The 12,108-nt window shown below is 35.9% G+C and overlaps 1 protein-coding gene across 4 annotated transcripts in view; it reads left to right on the forward strand.

The window, feature by feature from the left end:
* The window catches only part of NF1 (neurofibromin 1), a 97,512-nt gene that overhangs the window by 27,997 nt on the left and 57,407 nt on the right, over window positions 1-12,108 (forward strand). For 3 of the 4 annotated variants that reach the window (XM_080563356.1, XM_080563357.1, XM_080563358.1), the window contains exons 16-30: window positions 708-831; window positions 1,328-1,471; window positions 2,196-2,442; window positions 2,761-2,834; window positions 2,964-3,047; window positions 3,635-4,075; window positions 4,510-4,649; window positions 5,175-5,297; window positions 5,699-5,782; window positions 6,302-6,418; window positions 6,975-7,156; window positions 7,299-7,510; window positions 8,078-8,239; window positions 9,249-9,352; window positions 10,230-10,365. In XM_080563356.1, the coding sequence (XP_080419482.1) occupies window positions 708-831; window positions 1,328-1,471; window positions 2,196-2,442; window positions 2,761-2,834; window positions 2,964-3,047; window positions 3,635-4,075; window positions 4,510-4,649; window positions 5,175-5,297; window positions 5,699-5,782; window positions 6,302-6,418; window positions 6,975-7,156; window positions 7,299-7,510; window positions 8,078-8,239; window positions 9,249-9,352; window positions 10,230-10,365 (2,374 nt within the window). Of the gene's footprint in view, window positions 1-264; window positions 362-707; window positions 832-1,327; window positions 1,472-2,195; window positions 2,443-2,760; window positions 2,835-2,963; window positions 3,048-3,634; window positions 4,076-4,509; window positions 4,650-5,174; window positions 5,298-5,698; window positions 5,783-6,301; window positions 6,419-6,974; window positions 7,157-7,298; window positions 7,511-8,077; window positions 8,240-9,248; window positions 9,353-10,229; window positions 10,366-12,108 lie in introns of those variants that run through there. The other variant, XR_013941243.1, reaches the window with a different exon arrangement.

A 12,108-nucleotide genomic window follows, 5' to 3' on the forward strand; every position in this document is an offset into this window, starting at 1 on the left:
ATTTGGTACAGGTGTTTGTTTTAGAAGAAAGGGAATTAAAGTCTAGAAGGAACACTTTGACGAGCATCAACAAATTGGCCTGCGTGACTGCTAAATGTGGCTCAAGGGGCTTATTATTGGGTTAGTTTGGGGGCTGAGTCCTGCCTAGATGGGCAATAACTAAAACTCATTACTGTAATTTCTAGTAGTAGAAATGAGTTTGTGGTCTGTTCGGGCTGGGGGAAAAACCCATTAAAATTGACACTAATTTGGACCCTTTGGCAGTTTTAACAGAGAGTGTGAGGCCTGAATGGATATGAAGAAGGAACATCCCTAGATGTGTTCCTTCCAGAACAGAGTTGTGACACGTTATCAGAGCAGTGTAGGTAAACTTGTACTGCCACTGTCTGTGCTGTATCTGTTCTGTGGATAAATGGAGGACTTCTGAATCGACAGCCCTGGAGTCTGGACTTCTAACAAGTACCCAAATTGCTTAACTTCCTCTAGGGAACTATAGAGGCCAGTTGGGCGGTGGGAAGGGTCAGAGGGGTTTTGTCATTTAAAGTACACACCTATATTATATCTACTATACATTTTAAAAGAAGATGCTAGCTTATCTGTAGGATATTCATGCTCATTGTCTATTTCTATGTAAAAAGTAGTAATACCTTTATCAGACATTTTATTATTAGATGATAAAGCTAATGCTAAATTTCATTTTGCTGCAGTTCACAAATGCTTTTTTATATCTGCAAGAAACTAACCAGTCATCAGATGCTCAGCAGTACAGAAATCCTCAAATGGCTGCGAGAGATTCTCATCTGTAGGAATAAATTTCTTCTAAAAAATAAAGTAAGTAAACATGATCACCGATCTTTTGGGATCATTAAAATGAATTGGTCTCTGTTTTGTTACTGCTTTTATTTATAAGGTTTCTTTTATGATGGAAAGAGATTTAGTAGCTACTAAAGAACTAAAGTAGTTCTTTACACTTAATTGCATTTAAATTATAGTTATGTTTATGTTGGTATATATTCTGTGGAGTAAAAACCAAGAAGCCCATTGGGATTTTGGGAGGCCCCAAGGAAGGAAGAAAAAGGCATGATGGTGTGCTTATATCGAGGTGATATGTTTTGAAGATGACTCTCAAAATAGTTTACTTTCTTAAGGGGAAATGTCATTCTAAGATACCATTAATATGGGTAAATTTATAAAGCCCTCTGAGAGCACCTATGTGAAAGGTGCTGTGTAAATGTTGACGAGCTTTTTACTTTAGTGACAACAGTTCCTGAACTGCATTGTTTTAAAAGATAAGGTGATTAATTATTTTTCTTTCCTCTCTTTACAGCAATCAGACAGGAGTTCCTGTCACTTTCTCTTCCTTTATGATGTCTCTGGAGGTGGAACTAGTCAAATGTCTCTTGACCATGAGGAGATGAAAAGCTGTACTCCGGGAGCCACCCTCAGGAGAGGGAAAGGGAATTCTTCCATAGTAAGTAATATAGGATAATAATAATTATTAACATTTAGGGATAAAAAATTATGTGCAAGTAGAAATTAAATCACTGAGTGTAATTTTTAAAAATATAATTTATTATTTCTGAGGAGGAAAAGGCATACTACTATGTGCTACTGTTCTCTTGTCAATAATCGGCTGTAACATGCATAAGTTTTGAATCTAATACGCTGGTTAGTAATGAGTTTCAGAAAGTTGCACTTACTTTTTTCACATTAAAAAGTTGGTGAATCCTTTTTTCTTAGGATCACATACAGCATCTCTTCATATTTGTCAGTTGCTAATAAATCTGAAATCTCACTTTTCAATGTATTGCATCCAGTCTGAATAAACTGTGAAAGATCATAAAGTCACCCATTTCAGTAAAGTATACCCTTTGACAGACAAGTCTAGTGTTTAGCTGCGGGGAAAAGTGAAGAGGGTATTTAGAACATCTTTTATGAGCCAAAAACTTCATTCTCTTTTTTAACATACAGTTTTTTGTTGTCAATAAGACTTTGCTAAGTATGTGGTTATCTTTGTGGAAGGAGCAGTTTCTTGCCACTGTGTTTGTGCAACAGCATATACAGTAGAGTTCAGATGTTGGTTAGGATTGTTTATTTCTACTAGAATGAAAGCAGGTATGAAAAACAATTTGGATTAAGAAAATTGCCATATTCCTAAGCAATATTACCGAATTTGGAATTCTGTGTTTCCCAAGGAAAGTACAGCAGGATGCAGTGGAACACCTATTTGTCGCAAAGCCCAAACAAAATTGGAAGTCGCTTTATACATGTTTTTGTGGAGCCCGGATATTGAGGCAGTCCTTGTGGCAATGTCCTGTTTCCGTCACCTGTGTGAAGAAGCAGATATCAGATGTGGAGTAGATGAAGTTTCAGTTCATAATTTTTTGCCAAACTACAACACTTTCATGGAGTTTGCATCTGTTAGCAATATGATGTCAACAGGTAAGAATGATGAGTCTTGGAAAATGCCTTTCTACCTGTACAATAAGACTTGTTTGGATTTGAGTTCTTTAAACAAGTTTGTATTCTTGATTTGGTTGTAACTCCTGCTTTCACTGAAATATCTTAGCCATTGAAACTGATGGAAAGAGTAGGGAATTTGGGTAACTGTTCATGAGGATTTAAAAGTGTAACAAGGAGAATCTTTCTAAACACTTTAAGGGATATGTTCCTCTTTAATAATTACTTTCAATTATCTCATATTTGATGTAGGTGGCTTTTCAAAAATTTGTTTGATAAATGTTCTGTGCTTGTTTGTAGGGAGAGCAGCTCTTCAGAAAAGAGTGATGGCATTATTAAGACGCATTGAACATCCAACTGCAGGCAACACAGAGGTAAGTTTTCTTCTAAATTTCTGTCCATTTCATATGTGTTTTTTTTCTTTCTTTTTTTTTTTTTTGAACACAGAAAAGACTGTTGCTACAAGTAGTTTTGAATTTAAATCTTCATATATCTTATTTTAGGCCTGGGAGGATACACATGCAAAATGGGAACAAGCTACAAAACTAATCCTTAACTATCCAAAGACCAAAATGGAAGATGGGCAGGTGACTATGAATTTTTCCTTAGGTTTAACCCTGTAGAAATTCAGAGTAACTATTTAAGCATATGTATTTTATGAAATTTCATTTTAATCTGGAAAATGAGTTGTATAGGAGGACTTAAGCTCCATGAAAATATTCCAGAAATTAAGTCCTCTGTGCTTACTGGTAAGAGAACAAGAGAAAATTTGACTTAAATTGCTGTAAGGGAGATAGCTGAATTTAATAATTGGAAAAAAAAAATAATGAAAACTCCAGAATACTACTAGAGAAATAAAATCTCTTTCACTGGAAATTTTCTAAGAAAAAAAAAGCTGCTGACTATCATGACTTAAATACATTTTTCTCCTACTACATAACAGGGAGTCATCTAGGCAACCCCTTTCAGTCCCTTTTTAACTCTGTTTCTTCAAATTATATAAAAATAGCTCCTCTGGATCGATTTTCGTTCATACTGTAAGATGAAAACCTTAGTAAATTGTTGAGATGGAATTAAAATGGTGGGATATGTTATGACATACTTCTAAATTCTGATCTCTATCCATTATTTATGTTTAATTGAAAAGATTTCATCTTCAGTCATTCTTTTTCAGGTTACTGAAAGTCTTCATAAAACGATTGTTAAGAGACGAATGTCGCATGTTAGTGGGGGAGGTTCCATAGACTTGTCTGACACAGATTCTCTTCAGGAATGGATCAACATGACGGGGTTCCTATGTGCCCTTGGAGGAGTGTGCCTACAGCATCGTAGCAATGCAGGATTAGCAACCTACAGTCCACCTATGGGCCCAGTCAATGAGCGTAAGGGCTCCATGATATCTATGGTATCCACTGAGGGAAATGCAGAGACTCCTGTTAGCAAATTCATAGATCGATTATTGACTCTGATGGTCTGTAACCACGAGAAAGTGGGACTTCAAATACGGACTAATATTAAAGATCTGGTGGGTTTGGAGTTGAGTCCAGCACTTTATCCAATGCTGTTTAACAAACTGAAGAATACCATCAGCAAGTTTTTTGATTCTCAAGGACAGGTAAACTGTTGATATATTCCTTCACTTGTGTATTTTAAAAATTATCGGTCTTGTTTTTCACATAGGTAATTGAAATGGGTTATCTGTTCATGTTTTCTACAAAAAAAAAACCTGCAAACGTGATTGTATTTGAGAGCATGCGTCATACAATTATCATATTTGATTCCAGGCTATATTTAGCATAAAGTAATTAAAAACTCTTGAATTCCTAGTAAACTCTCAGAGTACAGAACTTGTGAGAGTGTTCTCAGAATCTTTAAGGTTGGTAGTGTTGGCATATTTAATGTTGATATGTATTGGAATTCTTCTGACTAGGTGATTCTAGAGAAATATTTGTCTGTTAGATTTTCTGCAGTGTATTTGATGAAAACACACTTTTTTTTTTTGAGTTAACTGCAAACAGGAAGTTAACACTAGAAACTTTCTTCCCATAGGTTTTGTTAACTGAGACCAACACACAATTTGTAGAACAAACCATTGCTATAATGAAGAATTTGCTTGACAATCATACAGAAGGGAGCTCAGAACATCTTGGACAAGCTAGTATTGAGACAATGATGCTAAATCTGGTTAGGTGAGAAACCTGGTTAACCTTCTGTACAAAGTTACATGTTTATGGAGTGAAGTAGACGCTTCTAGTTTTATATCTTTTCTGCTTTCACCCATGGAGAAAGAAGTTGATCCCTGTTCTTACTGTTCTGACAACTTCAGTAGTCATAAAGATTACTTAAATGATAGCGTAAAGTAGACTTCTTTTCTTCAGAACCAACCATTCCATACCTCACCCCCTTTCCTGGAAGCATTTCTGCTTTCTTTTCTGTACAATAGTGTTAGTGTTTAGAAACCAGATGAAGGGCAGGTTTCTGTTCGGTTTTATGCCAATCGGAAACCTTTTTGACCTCAAGAAACTTGGTGCTGGTCTTCAGCTGATGTAAGGCTTGGTTTGCTCACTTGGAAAAAACATTAGCCCAAACACTTGCTAACCCACTATGCAAGTCAGTTATTGTCAGCCAATGTGTAGATAATGACACAGACCTGAAAAGATTTCAAATGTGTTTTGTACAGCATGAAGTATTTACTTTTTGCTTTTTATCTTCAGGTATGTGCGTGTGCTTGGAAATTTGGTACATGCAATTCAAATAAAAACTAAGCTCTGTCAGTTAGTAGAAGTAATGATGGAGAGAAGAGATGACCTTTCGTTTTGCCAAGAAATGAAATTCAGGTAAGAAAGCAATTTAGACATAATAAAACATCTAGGGCAGTGTAGTGTGGACAAATATAATTTTGGTTACATGTTTAAAAAAGAAAAAGAAAACTTATGATGGTATATTTATTTCTTTTACTTTGTCTTCAGGTTTAATAGTTTAGAATCTAGTATTGCATTATAATTTTATTTTGAATGTGGGGATACTGAACGTGTGTAAAAAAATGATACAGAGTGGGGTATTACTTGGTACAATAAAATTCAGTTAATCTTCAGTATCTGGTGGTTCAAATATGAATTTGTAATAGTAAGTGCAAACAGTAGTAGGTGTGTTTGGGGATGTGGGTTATTATTTAGGGGAAAAAACAGAAAAACAAAGCTAGCAGTTTTACGCTTTTGTATCTATATTTAATTCACAGAAACAAAATGGTAGAATATTTGACAGACTGGGTTATGGGAACATCTAATCAAGCAACAGATGAGGATGTAAAATGCTTGACAAGGTAAGAAAGGATACTAATAAACTGCTTCTAAAGTTGCTAACAGTGTTCCAGATATCATTTGATATCCACAGATCAGTTGGATTATGTGGAATTTCTGTAGTGGTAGTAATTTTAAAAAAAAGACCAAAATTGAAACTTAATTTTTTTGTGAGCAGCAAGAAAATTGTATTTAATGGTTAGCTCTTGAGGGTTCTTTTAAAATGTACAGATTTTTATTTAAATCTTTTTAATGCTATTTCTGATTTAGTGTTAGAGTTGCTTGTTTTATTTCCTAGAACTATGTCTTCATATGATACATTATGAAGAATAAAATTGTCAAAGATTATAGTGTTGAATTCATACTTAAGTTTTTTTTAGTGAAAACATTGCTTTTTAGTAGTAGTCCTATAATAATGTGTTGCTTGAACCTGTACCACAGAATGTGATTGCTATTTTCCTGATGGACACAGTTTAAAGGTTAAAAAAGGTTTAAGAAACAGTTTAACAACTGATTCTTAAAAACTTAAAACTTTTTTTCAGAGATTTGGACCAAGCGAGTATGGAAGCAGTGGTGTCTCTTCTTGCTGGGCTTCCATTACAGCCTGAAGAAGGAGATGGTGTTGAGTTGATGGAAGCCAAATCTCAGTTATTTCTTAAGTAAACACTGACTTTTAACTATTTCTACTATACAGCGTCTCAGAGTAGATGCACTTAGTAGATATGACTTTTACTACCAACTAAGTTTTTCTTCTAGCAGAAGTAGAGATTACCTCGTATAGATGCCATTTCACAAATCTCTGCCTAATAGGTTTATGGAAACATTTTCATTTAGAAAATAACTACTAAATTTGTCTTTGTTTCCCCTTAATACAGACGTATCCTTAGTTCGTGGGAGGGATTAGCTGGGTTTAAAATTGCATTTTCATCCATGAAATTTAAAATCTCTTTCAAGACAGCTGTTTGTAAAGGCACACCGGTGGAATTTGTTTGCTTTGTTTGTGGGACTTATATATGAGTTTTTAGGGCAATGCCTCCTAGTTCTTACAACGTGTTCTTTGAAAGTTTAGACTGTGCTACAGGGAAGTTTTGGGGGGGGGGGGGGGATGGGATTTTTTGGGAGGCTTATGGTCTATTTGCTTTTGTATGCAAATCTTTCCAGACTGTTGCCTTCACAGAATCTGTTTTAACTATCCAAGTCTATCTTTTTCTTTAGATACTTCACACTGTTTATGAACCTTCTAAATGACTGTAGTGAAGTTGAAGATGAAAGTGCACAAACTGGTGGCAGGAAACGTGGAATGTCTCGAAGACTAGCTTCGCTACGACACTGCACTGTTCTTGCTATGTCAAATTTACTCAATGCAAATGTGGATAGTGGGCTTATGCACTCCATAGGTAAAGTAATTGGATAAAGCTATGCATAAATGAATACATAATGAAGACATTGGTATTTGATTTATTTTTGCATTTTCCTTAGTAGTTATGGTTTTTTTTTTTTGTTTGTTTTTTTTTTTTTTTTTTTTTTTTGTTTTATCAGGCCTGGGCTATCATAAAGACCTCCAAACAAGAGCTACCTTTATGGAAGTCCTCACCAAAATTCTGCAGCAGGGAACAGAATTTGATACGTTAGCAGAAACAGTGCTAGCAGATCGGTTTGAGAGATTGGTGGAGTTGGTTACAATGATGGGCGATCAGGGGGAGCTCCCTATTGCTATGGCTTTAGCCAATGTGGTGCCTTGTTCTCAGTGGGTAAGTTAATTCATACATTTTATTTCCTAAGTGTTTTGAAAATAATAAGACTTAAAATAATTAGGTCAAACATTTTGGGGGTGTAAGAATAGCCTGCTAAAGAGAGATTAGACCTACCTTTCGTAATAACTAGCCTTTCTTAGTATATTCTCAGAAAGTATACTAAATCCAGCTGCAAGAGATCGTGATTATCAACAGTAGTTTTATATTAAATTTCAGTTAATGCCTGGGAGCAATTTTATATACAATTATTATAATAAATGCATTTGTTTTGGTTGATGTTATTTATTACAAATTGTGTGCTGTAATGCAGACGAACAGAACTGTATGTACTCCTCAGATTTAACAAGATGAATTGTTTTTTGTTACACAGCAGAATAAATGCTTATCTGTCTGGACTAACCATTTTGAATTTGCATGAGTGGTTGTCATGAGAGATTTTTAGACAAACAGTAGCATAGGGAAAATTTAAAACAAGATTGTGCATGCAAGATTCCATAGCAAATTTAAAGCATTAGTACAGTCTTTGACTCACTGCTCAGATGACCATTTCCTGCTTCTTTTAAGGATGAGCTAGCTCGTGTCCTGGTCACACTCTTTGATTCCCGTCACTTGCTCTACCAGCTACTTTGGAATATGTTTTCAAAGGAAGTTGAACTAGCAGATTCCATGCAGACGCTCTTTCGAGGAAATAGCTTAGCTAGTAAAATAATGACTTTCTGTTTTAAGGTATGTTACCTAACATTTCTCTCTGCTACATAACAGATCAGTAACACAAAAAGTTTAGTAATATAAAAATACAAAGCTATGAGTCTATGGTGTTAAGCACTGGAGTAAATGAATCAGATGAAAATAGTGATGAGTTTCCTTTGGGACTTAGTTAAAGTTACTCTTAGCTCTCACATGCATTTCTTAAAAGCAGAACTCCCTAAACTTTCAGTGTTTGAAATAATACTTGTAGATCTCTTATGTTCAGGCCCAACTGAAAAATACAAATCCTTCTGGAACTAACCTTTTGCCAAGACTTCCTGAGTCAACCAGTTAGGCTCAAGTTTGCAGTTAGTCCTCTTGAAAGTTTCCAAGGCAATAAATGTTTCATCTTGATTAGTCTGTGTATTCAGTATTGTGAAGAAAACTGATTGCAGTAAAAAAAAAATGTTTGCAAGATTTGTACATTTAAACAGACAAATATTAGATATTTAGAAAGCGTTACTTGATAAAAACAGCTAAATATATTTACAGATTTATATTACTTCGAAGTCTTGTCCTAAATAATCTTCAATCATAATAAGTCTTTTTAAACTTATGACTACCTTAGTTACATGAGTGATTTGGGGTGTAGTACCAGCTTGAAGACGGTTTCTAATGGTCTTCTATTTAAAGAGGAGAAGACAAATTCCAAGGTCTTTCATTTCAGTTTAAAATGTTGTGTAGTGCTGTACAAACGGAGCTGGGTTGTTGAGTCAGTGGGCTCTAAGAAGGATTTCCATCTGGTTATTATGGTTATTAAGTTGACCTATCATTTTCTCTAGATTGAAAATTAAATAAAATACTGGTAGAAGTTGATCACAGTTGTGTTTCAGAAGTGAGTCTTCCAGAACACCAGCTTTACAGAAATCTGGCTTATGCCAAAACAAATCAAGTGTTTTCAGGCTCTCATAACGTACAGAATTTTGGAGTGTTCCTGTGGGTTGCTCTGTTAATCTGGCCACATATTCTGATTTTCTTTTTTCAATAGGTATATGGTGCTACATATTTGCAGAAGCTTCTGGAACCTTTATTAAGGACTGTGATCACGTCCTCCGAATGGCAGCATGTTAGCTTTGAGGTGGATCCTACAAGGTTTGAGATTCAAGGCAGGGGGGAACAAAAGTATTTATAGACTTGTCTCCCAGTCATTGTGATTTCCTTTTCCTTGTTGTAAATATTTTTCTCATACTTTCATACCTTTCTGCTCCTCACTTCACCAGACACATTCATTGTATCTACCAACAGTCCTTATACCCAGGGAGAATTGTACAGAGCTGTCCAACACATTGAGATGAGTTCTGCTGCATGTCCTCTAAGCCCTGAGAGAGTAAGGAAGACAGAGAGTCCTTACAGAACCTCTTCTCCTACTTGCTACTGCATACTTCTTGTAGGCTACTAATGTGGGCGTTTTCCACTAGTACCTGAAGGCATCTGCTTTAGGTCGTTGGATTAGTTACAGAAGCAAGTTGGAATGCATGCATATTGTAATTTTTTTTTTGCTTTAATTTCTCATATCACTTCAAGACTTGGATTTAGTAGCTGTTCTGTTGTTTTGAATTTTCTTTAACTCTTGAAAAATTTTCAGAATTCTTCTTTTAAGTAGTTTTCCAAAAGATAGGCTTTATTTTTAATAGTTTAGCTGTCAAACAACTGTGTCTATCTCAGAAATTCCTTTCACAGAAACCATCATCAAACTGATAATGCAGGCCTCTTGGAATTATGAACGCTTGTCTTAGTATGGAATGATGGGAGAGAATCCAACTTACAGCTATCTGTTTATTACTAAGTTTTGAATGACCTTGTATTTGTCACTTACGTAATTTAAAATATTGATGGAATCTTTTGTGTGAAAGATTGTAAATATTTCTGTAAGATTTTTATTTACCCTGTGGGATATGGTTACTACTGAAAATATAAGCATAGTCAGTGGGATTTGATTGCTGGTTATACATTTATGGGTCTCTTTCAGATTGGAGCCTACGGAAAGCCTTGAAGAGAACCAGCGGAGTCTCTTGCAAATGACAGAAAAATTTTTTCATGCAATCATTAATTCTTCTTCAGAGTTCCCACCCCAACTTCGCAGTGTGTGCCATTGTTTGTACCAGGTATGCCTGCAATGGTTGCCTGCCCCTAAACTTTGGAGTTTGTTTTTACAATTCTAGCAGTTTGCATCTTGGTCTAGTAAAGGGTGCATAGTGGGCATTTCTTAAAGAATGTTGTCAAGAGGTTTGTTTAAGAACAGGGATCTAAGCTGAAGGACTAAATGGTGTTTTAGGCCTTGGGTTGGCAGTTAGGAGGTGACTAAAATGTTATTTTTTTAAGGAATTGAATCATAGCTAAGAACTCAGACCTAATCATCTCAGTGGGAAACTATAGATTAACTATGGAGGTAATGGTTATACTTGCTTTCAACAGTTTATCACACAGGCCCTCTATAGGGAAGGCAGCAAAAAGAAAAAAAAACAACAAAAAACTGTTGGGTTGGCAGAATGCAAAACCGTGTTTTGAATACAGAAGCATTATACTTGTTTGTTTTATTTCTGCTTTAATTGGTCCTATATAAAGTTAACTTATTAACTTTATACCTCTAGTAAACATCAATTTTATGAACAAAATAGCTACTTGTGCAGTTACTGATTTTACGTAGTTGTTTTCTGCATGAAAATCGAGACAATTCCTTCACGCGTATTTATTTCTGCAGTAATTTTTTCCAAAAATTGTCTCTGAAATCTATTATTCACATCACTGCACCAGCAATATTATTCGGTCTTCCAGTACAGGTGGACACAGTCTTACACTTTACATCTTTTATAGAAAAACAGGTTAAAAGATTGTAAGATTCTTGTACAGAAAACAACAACAAAACTGTATGGCTTTCAGTGGCACCAAACTAGCTGCTAAAATTCCAGTAGCTGCTGCTAAAATTCCAGTAGGGGATGGATATTCCTGCTGCCTGAAGAACCTGTAGGAAATACAGTTTGCTGTCCTTCTGGAGGAGGCTGTCACGGAAGGGCTGTGCACAGCAGTTTGTGAGCTGCAGTCTCTCCGTGTTCTGGAAGAGATATTGTTGGCCTTTCTGCCATGAAGTCTGTATCTCGGGTCTGAAGTAAAGCGAGGAAAACAGATTTTCTGAGCTATGTTTGGAAGGAGGGCATGCAAAGGAGCTATCATCAACCGCAGCCGCATGTGGGAGATTGCTGCGGAAAGTGAAAGCATCCGTGTCTTAGAGAAACAAAACTTTGAACTAATTATGAGTAGTACAAAAAAATTCTGTGCAATGTTAATCATTATTCTTAGCACTGTTAATGTTTTAGCAGCTATTAATAATTTTTGTAGTGAATACTGTTGTGATTTTCAGAACTTGGAAGTGAAGACCAGTGCATCATGTTGGGACTGTTGTGGATCTTGGGTTGTTGTCCTCAGCTGTTGGGAGGAATTAGGCGTGCAAATGCTGGCCTTTTGTTTCTGCTGTAACAGCTGGTGTAAATGGCTTCTCAAGTCATCTGGCTCTCTTTCCACCTCTTGTTTTAACAGGCTGTATCCAGGTTGTGGAAGGTTTTTTCGTTTGGGTTTGTGTGTGTGTTAAATAGGGAAACGAGGCGGGCAGGTTGGTTTTCCTTCAGGATCAGATGGTCAGTCTTGCAGACACTGGCTGCAAGTGGATGTGTCACTGAAAATACCGTGTGTGCTTGATTGTTGCTTCCATTATTTGCTGGTGGTTTGTCTTGGATATTTTCCTAGAATTGCTTTATGTGCAGTTGCTAGGGTGCATCAGACTTAGATCCATTGCAGTGATACTTCGCTAAAAATTCTTCCTATGCAAACCATTTTTAATTCTGACGTGAAAT

Source organism: Anser brachyrhynchus (genome assembly GCF_964034855.1).
Source record: "Anser brachyrhynchus genome assembly, chromosome: 20".
Lineage (NCBI taxonomy): Eukaryota > Metazoa > Chordata > Aves > Anseriformes > Anatidae > Anser > Anser brachyrhynchus.